General features: G+C 46.8%; 1 protein-coding gene across 17 annotated transcripts in view; it reads left to right on the top strand.

Moving 5' to 3' along the window:
- LOC146796177 (uncharacterized) overlaps positions 1-18488 on the top strand; it is a 1057178-nt gene that overhangs the window by 763776 nt on the left and 274914 nt on the right. For 13 of the 17 annotated variants that reach the window (XM_085628582.1, XM_085628595.1, XM_085628592.1 and 10 more), the window contains 2 exons: positions 2188-2346; positions 11276-11368. In XM_085628582.1, coding sequence (XP_085484708.1) covers positions 2188-2346; positions 11276-11368 — 252 coding nt within the window. The remainder of the gene's footprint in view (positions 1-2187; positions 2347-11275; positions 11369-18488) is intronic. The other 4 variants (XM_085628593.1, XM_085628588.1, XM_085628591.1 and 1 more) reach the window with 1 other exon arrangement.

Genomic DNA, 18488 nt, shown 5'->3' with positions numbered 1-18488 from the left:
GAGAACAGAGCCTTCAGCACATAGGCTGGCTTCCTTCACTCACCCAGTCATGCATTCACCATATGGCCAGCCATAGGCTACTAGTCCAGACCTTGGTTAACTAGTCCAGAACTTGATAAACTAGTCCAGACCTTCACCACTAAGTAAGCCCTTCACCAATAGTCTAGGTCTTCACTGTGAGATAAGTTTGGTCTGTCACAGAGGTAGAAAGGGACTAGTAGACCTAGCATTCACCACATGTTCAGGCATTCACCAGTAAACTGTACCTTCACCACACAACCAGGCCTTCTGCACTACTCCAGACTTTCACCAAGAAACCATGGTTTCACTTGAGTGCTAGACATACCTTTACTACTACATGTAAATGAAATGGTGGTAGGAGCAGTTAGCATAGTCTCTCAATACCTATCTATAATACAACAGAATGTAAATTAGTGTTTTTTGCGGATTACTCCTGGTATGACTTGCTGTCCTAGCTGTATAATGATGCCTTTCTGTCACTCCACAGATGTGCCTTTGTATTAATCTAATTAAACATTAATGTGTCATGAAAAAGCAAAGCACTCTTGTTAGGTGCATTCAGTAACCTAATAGGTCAGAGCAGTTCAACCCTTAAGTCAAGTACTGGATGGAGACTTGTTGGAAACAAGGAAGAATTGTTGAAAGGAGTCAAATCTCAAGTGCAGACCCATTGAAGGTGACCACCAAGTAAGAGTAGGCAAGTTGGAAATCACGCTTACCAAAATTTTGTAAATAAAATGAAATATTTCCTTGTTGGGAGTAATTGAAAACATCTGGATTATTCATAGCATGGCAAAATTCTATTGCCACTTACATACATCCTTGCTACAAGGACATCCTGTTTTTCTATAACCGCTTTAAAAGTGACTGGCACTCTCTCCTTATACTTCATGAGGCTGTAGATAGGCATTTTTTCAGTCTAGTGCTAAGCCTTGCTAACTGTTCAACCCTCCAGTCCTGTGGTAGTCCCCAGCATTGGCCTGCTTGTGAGTTAACTTGTTTCTCATATCCTTTGCGTTTTTTCCTAACTGTAAGACTTCTCCAACTAAGCAACTTTGATTTGAACCATTCAGGCACTGTATATAACAGACATATCGCATTACAGAATACATATAACAAGAGTGCTGTGCTTAATCTTCACGCATTAAGGTTGAATGATATCAAAACACCGGAAAGTACATTCTTCCACTTCATGAATGTGCTCACTGGGTGACCGAATGTTTCTGTGCCTTGTTTTCTTTGTGTGTTTCATTTCTCTGTCTCTCTGTGACTGTGCTGCATGTTTCTCCTTGTGTGCTTTTACTTGTTCCTGTTTTCTCTTCTACCTATCCATCACGATGTGCAATATCAACTCTTTTGGAAATAGATTTCAACTTGAAGCACCCTGGCGTAGTTCAGGATATGTGTCTTTGTTGAAATCTAATCCTAAGGGAGATTGGCCTTTCTCTAAGATTTTTGTTTCTGTTCTTAGTCATTGAGTGAGTTACTCATCAAGTTAGTACTGAATTGAGACAAACTTGTTAGTTTCTTATTTATTTAATTTGCAATCCAGGAGAAGTGGTGTCTGTTTTTTACCGGGCCATCATCACAAGACCTTAACCACCATTATCATTACACTGGGCTTTCACCATGAAGCCAGCTTTTCACAGCTAAGCACAGCCATTTAGATATTGTCTTCTTTATAAGACTAGGACCTTGCCATCCTCCCCGTCCCCCCGTCCCAATGCACTTTATTATTATTAAGTACAATATCACATCGTTTTAGGAGTACAGAAAGCTTCATTCACCACTACATGACTCCACTACACCATCCTAAAATCCTTGTTAATCTTAATCACTAGTCTATCTCACCTTTTTAATGAATAGGTTGTCCTTATTTATCAACTAGATAATTAATTTCAAGTTACAAGACCAGACTTAGTTATTTGTTTACAATGAACACAATATTTTGAGTGGTTAGCTGTTCTCATATTACCTGTAGACCAGTTGGGACAATTCTCTTCAATCTGTGTTGTATGTTGCTCTCTATAATACACAAATAGTTTAATTCAGCAAAACAATGTGATAATTCAAAGGGTAATTACAATCTGTATATTCCTTTGGAAGCAACATCTTTTTTCTGTTGTTGATGTATTCTGAAAGCAATCTTTCTTGTTATTTGCCTAGGTGATGCCAGTGGCAACAGCCACCTACATGGCCTGATGAAGCTCACCCGCCACCTGCCAGTTTCAGAGAGCAACGCGTCAAGTCGAACAATGCAGGAAATTGCACGAGGAATGGTGGATAAAAGGCCAATAAGAAGAAGTCAGGTTGCTTTTTTTAACGGTATGAATGGGAGTTCTTTACTCTGCAGTTAGCTTTGGGGACTAAGTGTGACTCACAGCAATACTGATTAAAGGGCAGACCTATTTTGAAGCACTCTTGTCTGTCTATATGAAGTGTCAATAAGTATATCAGTTTAAAGATGCCAGCAGTTTATAAATGTATTTATTTGTTATTTCATAGGTCTCATCTGACTGTCGCATCATAAGTTCATAACACGTTCTAAACCAACCAGGGAGGGTTGTTTTTGTTTTGTTGATCATAGTATTGCTTCCATTATTTGACATTGATACATTTTTAAAAGCATCCTAAAATGGGGGCAAATATGGAAGCAGAGGTGTACTTTCCTTGAGGTCCTTAGTGGCAGTGAATGTTTGGAGGTGGTCTTAGTGGAAGACAAGTGGAGTTGTTAAATGGTAGTGTATGGTTTGAATGTTATTCCTGCAAAAAAAGAATCCTGAGAGGGGTTTTCCGCTTTCTGTGTGCTGCAGAACACATAGAAAGAGGAACACACATAGAAAAAGGAAAAACAAGGAGAAATGAAAACATTTCTCCTCATTTCGCCTGCTGTGGGGAGGCGTAAGGTTTTGGCACTGCCCCAGGTTTACATGGTTTTACAAATCTGGGGCAGGGTCAAAATCCATGGGTGTTGCGTGGGAACAACCCCTGCAATGCCTATGGAACAACGCAGCGACTTGCGCTTACCCATGCAGGGTGACTTTGCGTCGCCTCATAGATATGATTGAGACGCTTGTGCTGCCAAAGCTTCACAATATGTGGCGCTCCGGCAGCGCACGCCTCCCATAAATCAGCCGCAAAATATTTTGTTAGTTTTTTAGGTCTTTCACCATCAGGTAGCTACTGTCAAGAATTCCTGTCATGCGAGGGGAGGAAAACGGTAACCAGCGAAAACGGACTACATCTCCCAGGATGCTTAGCGGTTGAGAGGTTATGTAAACAGGAGAGCTGTTACATAACTCAAGGAAAACACGCCCTTATGTAAACAGGAGAGCTGTTACATAACTCAAGGCAAACACGCCCTTATGTAAACAGGAGAGCTGTTACATAACTCAAGGAAAACACGCCCTATAAAGGGAGGAACCGGGAGGTACAACGCTGTCGGATATTGTGTTTACACCGACGTACCTGCTTAGTGAAGAGCAGTGTTCCGGAGTGGTGCTCCAGTAAGGCAAGAACGGAGGTAGGTCGAGTCGTTACTCCCTGGGCCGTGTCTTGCCCCATCGTCACCTGTGAAGGACCCGGAAGCTCTACCGGATAACCATTGAGCTTCGCTTTTTGACTCGGCTGAGTCAAAGCGCAGTGGCGCTTTTGCTGGTTGGAGTCGTAACTCCCAGCCCGACCAGAGATACAGGGACTGCCAGCTGTAACGCACACCAGGAGGTGTTTGCCGCGTTACAGACTCGGAAGTCCACAGGATCGATCGAGCGGCTGCTCTCGGTTCAGTCTTCTTTGCTTGTGATTGGGGTATCGGTGACGCATCACCAGGAGGTGACTTCGCGTCCCAGTGCAGTCTGAGGAAGAGGTTGAGCGGCTGCTCCCTTCAGGTAGAGACCCCGGCTGGGTGTTTCCCTGACTCCTCGATTCTCCCCAACACTCTTCGTGCCCCTCACAGCCTACCGATTGGCATTGTCGGCCATTTCATTTCTGCCCTCTGTTGGCATACGCCGGGATCGGCGTATATGCAGAGGACGGTTAGGACCATCCGTGCTGTGGGCTGGTAACGTACTTAGCCTGGAGGATTCCAGTGACTATAACCTTTGTTTATTCCTTGTATTATTTTTGCCTTCATTAAAATAACTAAACCTTCACAAGTGGTTGCGTTCTCATTATCGTGTCTGTTAAACGATCCTGAGACGTTCAGGGCGTTACAAAATATCCGACCGTAATAACACTAACTGTCTCCCGGTCGATAACAGACATGGCAACACTTGATGATGTGCTGGCTGCTTTAGCGACCGTGCAAATTGAATTGGCTGCCTCCAGGCAAGAAACAGCCGATGTAAAAGCCAGACTGGATGCTATCCAATTGGACCCGCTCACGCCCAGCACCTCCCTCACGAACCAGACCCCTGCGGTAGTAGTGGAAATGCCGGTAGCCGTCCCCTTGGCAACACCAGAGAGGTACAGTGGGGATCCTAACACAGTGCAGGTATTCCTCACACAAGTGGCGCTACATTTATCGTGCAAACCAAGGGCGTTCCCCACGAGTCAGGCTCGTGTGGCTTTCCTTATATCCTATTTGGCTGGAAACGCGGCACAATGGGCCGTACCTCTGGTGAGCAGGGACGACCCCATCTTATGTGATTGGGGTGCTTTTCGCGAGGAATTCCTGAAGGTCTTCGACAGAAGGGCTGACTCGTACACGGCGGACCGTGAAATGCTTGAGTTGAGACAGGGATCCAACGACCTGGTGCAGTATCTCAACGCGTTCCGAAGGCTGGTTGCGGAAACCAAGTGGCCTGTTGCTAAACAGACGGCGCTCTTCCATCACGGGCTGTGCGATGAGCTCAAGGACGCCGTGGCTCGTATTGACCCACAACCCAAGACATGTGAGGGCCTTATCAACCTGGTATTACGGCTGGAACATAGGCTAAGTGAAAGAAAGGGGGATCATGGGAGAAAAGGAAAATACCTTCCATCCTATGTGACAGTGGGAAGTCCTGAAACTTCCACCGCATCCAAGGGAGAACCCATGGACATCGGCGCAATACGAGCGAGCCTCACAGCCACGGAGAAAGAGTCACGCCGTAAACAAGGATTGTGCCTATATTGTGGCAAAAAAGGCCACTACGTACGTGAATGCCCTGCCAAACCGAAGACGTCACGTTATCGGGCCAACCGGTCGGTAACAGCCGTGGTGGACGTACCGGCGGAAAACTAGAGGACTCCCAGACCAAAGAAGGGGCATCTCGGAGTCACTCATCCATCCCTTCACTTTCCAACTCGGTCACTAAGGGACAACGACACCTGTTTCTCACGGTGCACGTGGGAGTGCATGACCAGTGGATACCCGTTGTGGCCATGGTGGATTCAGGGGCCACTGGCATGTTTATGGACCACAACGAGGCATGCAGGCTAGGGCTAGTGCTTCTTCCCAAAGCTGTACCCGAAGACGTCTATGCTGTAGACGGAAGGCGATTGGTGACGGGGCCCATCGGGCAGCACACGGGGGTCCTTCCGATGAGATGTGGGAGGAACCATTTGGAACAAATCGATTTTAACATCATCCGAGCGCCCCAATATGGCGTCATATTGGGATTGCCGTGGCTACAGAAACACAACCCCTCTGTGGATTGGCCAACACATCACATCGAACTGACGTCACCGTATTGCATCCTGCATTGTGGAATAAGAACGGAATCCCTTGACGCAGGTGAGAGCGGGAGTCAGACGGTGGCTACAGCGGCAGAAAAAGATGTGGCTCTCCCCCAGGCTTATCACAGTTTTGAGGATGTATTTGATGAGGTGAAGGCGGAAGTGCTACCACCACATAGACAGTTTGACTGCCAGATCGACCTGGTGCCAGGGGCCAGCGTTCCCAGCGGCAGGCTGTATGCCCTGACGGAGCCTGAAAACGTGCATCTCCGGGGGTACCTGGATAAACTCCTCAAGCTAGGATTCATCCGCCCGTCCAAGTCTCCGGCCGCCTCGCCACTCTTCTTCATCCCGAAGGCTAATGGGGAGCTGAGAGCCTGTGTGGACTTTAGGGCGTTGAATGCGATAACCGTAAAGAATCGGTACCCCTTGCCTCTCATCAGTGTACTTCTGGAACAGGTCAAGAAAGCTCGTATCTACACCAAGTTGGATTTGAAAGGGGCATACCATCTGGTGCGCATGAGGGACGGAGACGAGTGGAAGACCGCCTTTAAGACCAGGTTCGGCCTTTTTGAGTACCTCGTCATGCCGTTCGGTCTGTGCAACGCCCCGGCAGCCTTTCAGTACTTTTTGAATGAGGTATTCAGAGAGGAGTTGGATATCTACGTGGTCGTATATATCGACGACATCCTCATCTATTCGTCCAGTGTGGAGGAGCACGTACACCACGTCAAAGCTGTGCTCCAAAAGCTGAGGGAAAACATGCTGTTTTGTAAACTCAGCAAGTGTGACTTCCACGTCACATCCGTGGAATTCCTCGGAGTGATGCTGAGTCCAGAGGGACAGGAGATGGCAGAACGAAAGATCAAGGCGGTGAAAGAATGGCCGGTGCCCCAAAGCGTGAAGGACGTCCAAAGTTTCATTGGCTTCGCCAACTTTTACAGGCGGTTTATAGATGGATTTTCAGGATTGGTGGCCCCAATCACACAGCTACTGAGGAAGTCCAAGGAGTTTGTCTGGTCCCCTGAAGCGAACAAAGCCTTTGAGGCCCTGAAAAGCGCCTTTGGTAAGGCGCCGGTGTTGGCTCACCCCGATCCGGATCTCCCCTACGTGGTGGAAGCGGACGCATCGGATGTGGCGCTGGGGGCTATCTTGTCCCAACGCAACCACGACACAGGGGTGCTTCATCCCGTTGCGTACATGTCCCGCAAACTCAACGACGCCGAACGCAACTACCATATTGCGGAGAAGGAGCTTCTCGCAATCAAGGACGCCTTCACCGAATGGAGGCATTGGTTGATGGGGGCAAGACATGTGGTATCGGTGTACACGGACCATCGGAACCTACAGTTCATGACGGCCACAAGACACCTTTCTCCCAGACAGCTGCGGTGGATGATCTTCTTTGCGGGGTTCAACTTCCGCATCACATATCGGCCGGGGACGGAAAACCGGAAGGCGGACGCCCTGTCCCGTCAATCTGCAGTTAAGGAACCATTGCCTGCGACCGAGCATTCCATCATTTCCCCGAGGATGGTATTGGGGGTTATCCAACCGGATACTTTCCTGATGGGAATAAAGAGAGGGATCAGGTCATTCGCATGGCGGAGGTGGCTCCTCAGTCACAGAGAATGGCAGCTGAAGGACGGGATACCCCTGAAGGGCAGGTGCCTGTTGATACCCACGCCTAGGCTAAGGAAACAAGCATTCATCTGGTGCCATGACTCTCCATGCGCAGGTCATTTGGGCTTTGAAAAAACGGTGGCTAGCATGGGACGGCATTTCTGGTGGCCAACCATGAGAGTGGATGTCAGGAGGTGGGGACAGGAGTGTCCTACGTGTGCTACCATGAAGGCCGACCATGGCCGAACCCAAGGGCTCTTACATCCACTTCCGACCCCGGATAGACCATGGGATAGCATATCACTGGACTTCGTGGTGGGCCTACCGGTAGACCAGGGGATGACGGCAATACTGGTGGTGGTGGATTACTTGACGAAAATGGGGCACTTCATCCCCTGCAAGAGAGTCCCTACGGCCGGGGAATTGGCGTCACTACTCCTAAAGAATGTGGTACGACTGCATGGATTACCTGGGGTGATCGTGTCGGACCGGGGGTCGCAGTTTACTGCGCAATTCTGGAAGACTTGGTGCACTGCGCTGCATGTTAAGACCGCCCTGTCCACCAGCTACCACCCTCAAACGGACGGCCAAACCGAGCGCCTGAACCAAACGCTCAAACAGTATCTGCGATGTTTTGTGGACAAGGGCAGGGAAGAATGGGTCGACTTGCTATGGGTTGCCGAGATCGCCTATAACAACGCCACTCACAGCTCCACACAGTCATCTCCGTTCTATAGCAACTATGGCCAACATCCCAGGTTCTTGCCATTTCTACATCCGTTCAGAGAGGACAGGATTCCCGCCACAGCGGACAGGGTGGCACACATAAAAGACACGTTGATGCGCTCAAGGGCTGTCCTAATAGAGGCCAAGAGAAGATACAAGGCTGCGGCAGACAGGAAGAGAAGGCCCGGGCCACTATACCGCACTGGAGACTACGTCTGGATATCCACAAGAAATATGAGGTTTCGAAAGAACAGTGTGTTCCATCCCAAGTACATGGGCCCCTATCGAATTACCAAGTGTATGGGTCCCGTGAACGTGAAGGTGTGCTTGCCCCAGTCATTGCGGATACACCCTGTCTTTCATGTATCATTGCTCAAACCAGCACCCTCCAAGCCGTCTGGGACACCTAGGCCGGTATGCGTGGAGTCGGAGGTGGAGTATGAAGTGTCGGGCATACGGGCGTCCAAATGGCGCAGGGGGAAGCTGTGGTACCTGGTTGCGTGGAAAGGCTATGGCCCGGAGGAGCAGTCATGGGAACCGGCTGAAGGGGTTCATGCTCCGCGCTTGGTCTCCTTGTTCCATCGGCGTTTTCCTGCCAGCGCTGGACCCGTGGGGAGCCGCTGAGAGGGAGGATGTACTGTCAAGAATTCCTGTCATGCGAGGGGAGGAAAACGGTAACCAGCGAAAACGGACTACATCTCCCAGGATGCTTAGCGGTTGAGAGGTTATGTAAACAGGAGAGCTGTTACATAACTCAAGGAAAACACGCCCTTATGTAAACAGGAGAGCTGTTACATAACTCAAGGCAAACACGCCCTTATGTAAACAGGAGAGCTGTTACATAACTCAAGGAAAACACGCCCTATAAAGGGAGGAACCGGGAGGTACAACGCTGTCGGATATTGTGTTTACACCGACGTACCTGCTTAGTGAAGAGCAGTGTTCCGGAGTGGTGCTCCAGTAAGGCAAGAACGGAGGTAGGTCGAGTCGTTACTCCCTGGGCCGTGTCTTGCCCCATCGTCACCTGTGAAGGACCCGGAAGCTCTACCGGATAACCATTGAGCTTCGCTTTTTGACTCGGCTGAGTCAAAGCGCAGTGGCGCTTTTGCTGGTTGGAGTCGTAACTCCCAGCCCGACCAGAGATACAGGGACTGCCAGCTGTAACGCACACCAGGAGGTGTTTGCCGCGTTACAGACTCGGAAGTCCACAGGATCGATCGAGCGGCTGCTCTCGGTTCAGTCTTCTTTGCTTGTGATTGGGGTATCGGTGACGCATCACCAGGAGGTGACTTCGCGTCCCAGTGCAGTCTGAGGAAGAGGTTGAGCGGCTGCTCCCTTCAGGTAGAGACCCCGGCTGGGTGTTTCCCTGACTCCTCGATTCTCCCCAACACTCTTCGTGCCCCTCACAGCCTACCGATTGGCATTGTCGGCCATTTCATTTCTGCCCTCTGTTGGCATACGCCGGGATCGGCGTATATGCAGAGGACGGTTAGGACCATCCGTGCTGTGGGCTGGTAACGTACTTAGCCTGGAGGATTCCAGTGACTATAACCTTTGTTTATTCCTTGTATTATTTTTGCCTTCATTAAAATAACTAAACCTTCACAAGTGGTTGCGTTCTCATTATCGTGTCTGTTAAACGATCCTGAGACGTTCAGGGCGTTACAGCTACATATAAAATAATGGGTAGCTTAAATGAAAAATAGATTTACTCAATGGGAAGTGCATAGTAGCACATTATGAAACCTCTATTATTTAATGCACTGCAAAGGTCTGTGTGTAGCCTATTACACACAGAATTAAATTTGGTTGGCGTAGTGGAGAATAGGGTCTTGTGTATTTTTAGTGCTGTGAGGTCACAGCCTGTGACAGAAAGCACAGTGAATGTGTAAGTCGTTATTTTAAACTTGCAATACACACATTATAATATAGACTGCTACAAACTGTGCAAATAGTTTTAGGATAAAATGGAGCTTCCAAAATGTATATTTGAGTAATATAAGACCATAAGTAATGTTTTTTTTGCATACCTGTCCCTTCAACACCTCCCCAAGGGTACTGAGCACAGTGTAAATAGAGTTGTGGTTAAAAGCATGCACTTCACAGCCCAGATGTTAACTCTTTGCACCACCATGCAAAAAAACACACATCCTTGCCATCACAATGCTTGGAGTGATTCAAAAACTTTTTATTACAATAATGAAGTCACTTGTTAACTCTTTCCCTTCTTATGTTGTACATGTATCTTAAAATATTAAGTTGGTACATATGTTCCAGTACCCTAAATGTCTGGAAGACTGTATAGCACTCCCTCTTTTAGCTTGACTAGGTCGAATGAATTTTTATATGTTGTTTTTTAACCTGCTTCGGGATGTCATTTGTACTTGTGCTCAAAATGGTTTCATATTATTATAATTGTATATATCTCTGTGTTTTATCTTTTGCACACTTTGATGGTGTTTTGTACAAATGACCGAATAAAGTAAATTGATGATGATTCAAGCAATTAAAACCAGAACCACTCCCAAGCACCCTTTACATTTGCAGATTAACTCCTAGCGCACATTTGCATGTCATTCAGGCAAGCAGGAACCCCGGCTTACTTGAAGGATTGTTTTACCAACCCTCTTCGTTTTACAGCACATGAGACTCAATTAACTTCAGCTAAAGCATATTAACGATAGGAATGAATGGTCCGGGCCGTTGTGTTTGTCCAAAAGGAAAAACACATTTTGTATTCCAGGCAGACGTTAGGCCTGGAAATGCGCAACCTCCATTTCCAGGACTCCACTGCCCCCCTGGTGGTCGCTCCCCACATATTGGAGACCGCTGCCTTAAACCCTGCTGAATGATTATTTTACAGTGACTGTTCCATTGGTTCAAGGACTGAAACTAAACATGCACTTTCAAAAACAAAGCACTAAGTAGCTGCTATTGCGGCATATTCAGTCTCATGAGTTTGAATTCTGATAAGGTCCTTCTAGACCTCCTGAACTTAAGGATGAAATTACCTATCTATCTGTGTGTTCCATTTAGCTCATATACCAGTCAAAGCAGTCTTTGATTGTAGCACATGAAGTTAACACAAAAAGGGTTCTGTAAGAGAGGGAAAGCAGTTCTGTTACCTCATACTAATAAATGTAGATAATGGCAACAAAGGTATGCTTATGAAAACAAATGATTCTGCAATTAAAGTCATACTTTTGATGTAAGATTTATAAACCCTCTGTCACTCTCCTTGTCCTAGAAGAGGCCTCCCCACTGCGAGATTTGAATGACAGTAATGCAGGCTCTGGGGACTCTGTCATAAGCGATGACACCAGCTGGTCTTCCGAGAATGGTGAGATTTTTACTACTAAAATTATTTTATGGTTGTGTTTTAGTTGTAGTGTCTTTTATTAACCTAATGTTCCTAAACAGGGTTCATATGGTTAGACATATATTATTATTATGAGTAAAGCCTAACCCCAACCACTGTGGAATATTTTAAATCCTGAATTTGTGCTTCTCCAGACCATGCATTCTTACAATTAACTGCCTACTAGTGTGGATGACTTGTGATTCCTACAACTTGCAATACTTATTGTCTTATGTAACATTACCTCTTCATTGATTTACACGCTTGATTCATTGTCTCTATATAATGTGTGTGTGATATGAGGTGCTCTGACACCCTGCACTGGTATGAGAAGCACTATAAAACAAATGAAATACATGTGAGAGAGGGGATGTGAACAGATGAGAGGCACTATTAGATTGTGGTATTGTGGGAATCCTTGGAATAGGAGGTGATTGGTGGGAGCACCAAAAAAGATTGTTCTACTGGTCGTCACCAATGCTAAAGCGGACCAGTCTCAACTGATGAAGACTGCCTAGCAGCCACACATTCACCCCAGCGAGCTGCACAGGCACATGCAACAGTAGTTGGTTCAAGTAGCTGTTCCAATACCTTCACAGCTGAAATGCATGAGCCCCCTCCACGCCTGCCCCTTTCTGTACCTATAGGGTGCCTATACTTGACCCTTCAAGCCATATCTGGCATTCTTGGCAAACCTGTGCTAGAGTTTAATGTTGTGCTTTATTCCACTGTACACTGCGGGTGTCAAGTACAGGAGGAGTTGGTTTTACTCACTATCTTGTTGACCATTAGCCCACAGTACCCAAGCGTGTATTCTCCATCTACAAATTTGTTTTCCACATGTGGTTTGTAAGCAGGGAAAAGAACTGCAGATCCACTTAATTGGACAACGAATGTCAAAACACATCCATTACTGAAAGAACATGAAAGGAATCGAGGAAGTCTTACTTCATACATATCAGCTTTCTGTTGGATACTTGTAACTGGAGATTCCTCATATTTAGAATATCCCAGATGCCAGACTGGATCTTAAAGCTTTAAACAGCAGTGCTCTTGTGCACCGGTAGGTGGTGTTGAGTGGCTCCACGTTCACTTTGTTCCTCCCTGGAAGTGACGAACAGAGCTGTATATAAGTGCCACCCCTGCCCGCTGACATCAGTTCCCACATGGGGATCAGAGTATGAGTCCAAGTCATGCGAGCAGTGCTCCCTTTGACCCCAATGGGGATATGGGCTTGTGAAGAAAAGCTGTATATCATGCGAGCAGTCCTATTTGCAGTCAAACTGTTCAGGTAAGTCAAATCGAAAATACAAGAAGACCAAGTTGCAAGAAAAGTATTTGCAAGGACATTAAGGTGTCTCGCTCCCGAACTCCTTCCGAGGAGCAGGTTTTGAAATTGATTCCTTTGCACCTAGAATTCCCCCGGTCATCTGCCATGTCACAACAGATTGAAGACTTTAGAGAGACTGTGTCTTTGGTGCCATCTGTGCCTCCTGAAATTGCCTCTTGTTCCACACTGACTTTGGAGTCAACTTCCCCCCAGTGCCAAAATCCACACCTGTTGATTTGGCGTAGATACTGATGCCGAAGATGCTGGTGTCGGAGGAAGACTTGCTAGTCATACAAGTGTCCGTCTCTGAGCTAAAGTCACCTCAGCCTTGATCAAGTTTGGTCCTGAATTCACACTGATACATCCGGACCCTGTTTGATCAGATTCGGGCAAGACACTGCCTCTAACACAGGAAACAGCCCTTACAACAAAGTTTTTACCATGTTGTGCCTTAACCACGCATTTTTTAGTATGCATTTTGTTACCACATGCATGTTTTTACAACGCATGCCTTTATCACACATTTAAGGTAAGTTGGAGGACGTGGGTGGTCTCCCCCCACAAATACTTTGTGTATATATATATATATATATGGGAACAAGGCCCCTGGTAGGCTGAAACGCGTCATGCTGAGCTACGACTCAAAAACTCACTTTGCACATACAGCTGGGTCTGTTATCGTCTGTTCTGGTTTCCAAGAGATTTGGGAGTTCTGGTATCTATGCGGCGAAACTTTCGGCATATATATATATATATTCACTGAAAAAACCATAGGTTTCAGGGGCGTTATAGTTAGTTGGACACTTCACTCGTACAAAACCATAGAAATTCCCCCGTTATAGTTATTTTAGCTAACTGTAACTTGCGCGCCCGCAATGCACTGCTGATGACGTCACATATTACATCACTCATGACATGGTCAGTGACATTACTCATGACATCACTCACGACATCACTCATGACATCTCAAATTACATCACTGATGACATCACTGATGACATCATCCTTGTGATAGAGTGGCAGACCGCCTCTCACCCTAATATAACCTTTGATACACACACTCAAAAATACAAACTAACATTTTCAAAACAATATACATACCAATACCAGTTACAACACACCTATTCAGTAATTCCAAGATCTACACACACATCCACTCATTCACCAACAATCCCTATACAGTCACTCACACATGTACTCACTCATCATATGTACTCGTACACCTATACATCCTGTTACACACCGCCACTCATCCATAGAGTTACTCACACAAATAGTCACACATGCAAACAAAGTATCAAACATCCATTTACTTGCATATACAGTTATACACACACTACCACACTTACTTCTACAGAAACTTACACATACTTGCTCTCTTAAACAATCACTTATAGAAACACCTACTTATTTGTACAGGAACTCTTCCAATCTCTCACTCTCACATATACTCACTTATATACACCAATACTCACATATACTTGTTTAAAACATATGCAGTTACTCATAAAGACACTATTGAGACAGTCATTCACTCACTAACACACCCATACACACACTCATCCACCTATACAGTCCTGCACACATGCTGTCTTCAACACATACAAACAGTGAGTCACTCATTCATGCATCTATGCACTAAGTAATACCCCCCACCGAACCATACAGACACTCATACTGATACTCAAAAAACCAACTAATAACCCATATAGACACTCATGTAGCTACTCATCAACCCATGCAGCCATTTATACACAAAGTGAGAGACTGATACAGATATTTACATATTTAAACATTACTCACTAACCCATGTATTCACTAAGATACACATAATCAGTCAGTTATACAATCAATTTTACAAAAAAAAATCATCCATTTAGACACTTATATACCCATTTATTCTTCCATCGACCTTGAGATATACATATATAAAACATATTTAATTTTCAGAAAAACACACATTCACTTGGGGATGTCATCAGTGATGTCATTTGAGATGTCATCAGTGATGTCATGAGTGATGTCACTGACAATGTCATAAGTGATTAAATATGTGACGTCATCAGCAGTGCATTGCGGGCGCGCGAGTTATAGTTAGCTGAACTACCTATAATGGGGGAATTTCAATGGTTTTGTACGAGTGAAATGTCCAACTAACTATAATGCCCCTGAAACCTATGGTTTTTTCAGTGAATTTCTAAGGTTTTTTAAATGCTAATTTCTAACTATAACGTGCCTGAAACCTATGGTTTTTTCAGTGAATATATATATATATATTTATTATACTATGTATACATGTGAAAATGTCTCGGTCCGCCTGTATGCCTCGGTGGCACAGAAAAATGGGTGGAACTGACGTCAGCACACCGACGAGGTCCTCTTATGGCTCCGATGACGTCATACGGTGTCGCGAACGGAGCCGTGCTAGTATGACGTCCTCGTCGACGTGGGAGAGCTAGGAAAGAATTTCCGTGGAATGCTGGTGCAGGGGATATTCACCTAAGTGTTCAGGCTAGTCCTTTGGGAGCAACTGTTTATGTTGCCACTCCAGAAACCGAGACCAGTGATCTGAAGGCAGAGGCCCTGCAGATGGCACACAAGGTGGGGTGCCCAGTCGTGTGCACCAGCGGGGTAGCGAAGTGACAAGCACCACAACCCACAAAAAAGGTAACGAGGACACTGAATAACACAGGATCTTCTCTTTGTATCTGGCAGGAACAACAAAGTTAAAATGCCCTAGTACCAAAATGTAGAATTAGTGCTACAACGGTCTTCAAGAGGACCTCCGATGCCGCTTCTGCCTCCCGTACCCTGGAGGCGGCACATGGGTCACGCGGTCCGGTCATACTGTGGTGGGACGCACACTTGTTGACCTCTCATGGCACTGCTCCACACTTCACAGAGGACGCTTTCCATTAGCTATGTTTTCTGATGACGTGTCGCGCCGGCCCTATCCAACAACAGAACTCCTTTAGATCCAAACAGACGCTTCCACTTTCTCAACGAAAGTGAAACCAGGCCACGCGGACATTTTTACAATACAACAGCTGGGAATGCACTTTTCAGTTAAAAAACCACATTCCTTCCTCCTAATTAATCAAATAAACATCTCACTGAAGAACAGGGGCCAGCTTCGATCGGTAAACAGCCGTTACAACAACTTTTTTACTTCGTGATACCATTACAACGCATGCATTACCACGCATGCGTTGTACATCGCGAAGTCATAACTACACATTTTTTTAGAACGCATGGTCATTTACCACGCATGCCTTTACAACAAATTTTGTTGTAAAGGTATGTATGGTAAATGACCATGCGTTCTAAAAAACACGTAGATGATCCACGTTGTTGTAAGGAAACAGAAGCTGTTCCATTTCCTCACAACGACGTGCACCGCCCCTCAGAGACGACGTGAAGCAGGAACCACGAGGAGAGAGGAACCACGAGGAGTGAGAGGTAAGGGGGATTGAGCATGGGGTGTTTGTTTTTTTCTAGGGTTTAGGGTAGTGCAGTGGTGTTTGGGTAGTGTAGGGGGTCGTGCTGGGGGTAGTGTTTTAGGGTTTAGGGTAGTGCAGTGATGTTTGAGTAGTGTAGGGGGTCATGCTGATGGTAGTGTTTTAGGGTTTAGGGTAGTGCAGTAGTGTAGGGGGTCGTGCTGGGGGTAGTGTTTTAGGGTTTAGGGTAGTGCAGTGGTGTATGGGTAGTGTAGGGGGTCGTGCTGGGGTAGTGTTTTAGGGTTTAGGGTAGTGCAGTGGTGTTTGAGTAGTGTAGGGGGTCATGCTGGTGGTAGTGTTTTAGGGTTTAGGGTAGTGCAGTGCTGTTTGTGTGTAGTGTAGGGGATCGTGCTCTGGTAGTGTTTTTTGGTTTAGGGTAGTGCAGTGGTGTTTGGGTAGTGTAGGGAGTCGTGCTGGTGGTAGTGTTTTAGGGTTTAGGGTAGTGCAGTGGTGTTTGGGTAGTGTAGGGGGTAGTGCTGGGGTAGTGTTTTAGGGTTTAGGGTAGTGCAGTGGTGTTTGTGGTTAGTGTAGGGGGTAGTGCTGGGGGTAGTGTTTTAGGGTTTAGGGTAGTGCAGTGGTGTTTGTGTAGTGTAGGGGGTAGTGTTTTAGGGTTTAGGGTAGTGCAGTGGTGTTTGTGTACTGTAGGAGGTCGTGCTGGGTTCTAGTGTTTTAGGGTTTAGGGTAGTGCAGTGGTGTTTGCGTAGTGTAGGTGGTAGTGTTTTAGGGTTTAGGGTCGTGCAGTGGTGTTTGGGTAGTGAAGGGGGTCATGCTGCGGGTAGTGTTTTAGGGTTTAGGGTAGTGCAGTTGTGTTTAGGTAGTGAAGGGGTCGTGCTGGGGGTAGTGTTTTAGGGTTTAGGTAGTGCAGTGGTGTTTGTGTAGTGTAGGGGGTCATGCTGGGGGTAGATTTAGGGTTTAGGGTAGTGCAGTGGTGTTTGGGTAGTGTAGGGAGTCGTGCTGGTGGTAGTGTTTTAGGGTTTAGGGTAGTGCAGTTATGTTTGGGTAGTGTAGGGTGTCGTGCTGGGGGTAGTGTTTTAGGGTTTAGGGTAGTGCAGTGGTGTTTGGGTAGTGGAGGGGGTAGTGTTTTAGGGTTTAGGGTAGTGCGCCCAACCAGCCACAATATCCGTGGACAAAGGGGATCCTGACTCTTTTGAACGCTCCACCAATTGAATAATTTGGGTCAAGGGCTCTACCACGTCCAAGACCTATCAGTTCCTTTCTTGGGATCCCTCATATACTTGGAGAAAAAGGTACATAGTTTCTCTTCTATTTCAGGCGTGTGTGCCACCTTCCCCTTCAGTGAGGGCCTGGGGCATTCTCCCCTCATCCTATTCCTGACCTCCCTTTCAAGGGGCTGATGGATTTTCCCCACCACATACTCTGCCGCTTTGGTGTCAGGGGTCCACTCCGCCTTCCTAGGATGGTAAATTTGGGTAGGCTCGAACATGTCCGAGTGGATCCCGTCCCCAACCCGGGACTGAGAGGAGTGGGACTCTGGATGCCGGGGACGCCCGAGTCTTCCGATACACCCTCTCCCTCTAAGGGAAACCCGCCGTCGGGGTCTACAATAGTGGCGACAGCATCACAATTTTCTCCGGACTCATCCTCCTCCCGGCATGGTGCATGTTTTAGCGTTCGCGCATTCTTAAGGAAGGTCTCTGTAAGTTTATCAAATCCTTCCAAGTGCCCCACGTTATGTTTAATGGCCCTTTTATTCCCCATCTGGGAGCTCTGGGACCCGCCACCACCAGATCTGGGTCACTGAACACCCCAGGGATGCTTTTTGCCAGCTTATCAACCTGATCCCTAAGATGAGCCAGCGCCCTAGAAATAGCCAGAGAGAGGGCTTGGTCCACTGCTGGAGGGAGAAGTTGGGGGGCCATTTCTCCTCCACTTCCTGGTAGGAGGAGTAAAAATGGTCTTCTGGAGAAGACATGATAGCAGAGGGTGTGAGCACAGAACAATTGCCCTTAAAATCCTTAAGGCAACCCCCTCGCCGGTGCTCTAACAGCTGGCCTTTCCCCGAAGCTGTTCTAAGAATAGACTGAGGCGCAATACCAATTACGACCACCAGGTGGCACTGGTCACTAACGTGGCCGTGTGGGGAAATCACCGCGTAGTGGTGTCAAAATTAGGCGAGGGTTGGTCGGGAATCAAGCGGACACTAAAGGAGTGACCGGATTTCCAAACACGCGTAAGGACCAGCGGGAGCACTCGACGGAGCTGCCTCGCTCGGACCAGACGCGCCTGACAGGATCTCACCGCGCGCAGAGCGCAC

This window comes from Triturus cristatus, chromosome 10 (assembly GCF_964204655.1).
Source record: "Triturus cristatus chromosome 10, aTriCri1.1, whole genome shotgun sequence".
Classification (NCBI taxonomy): Eukaryota; Metazoa; Chordata; class Amphibia; order Caudata; family Salamandridae; genus Triturus; species Triturus cristatus.
This window is presented reverse-complemented; position numbering and strand designations above follow the sequence as displayed.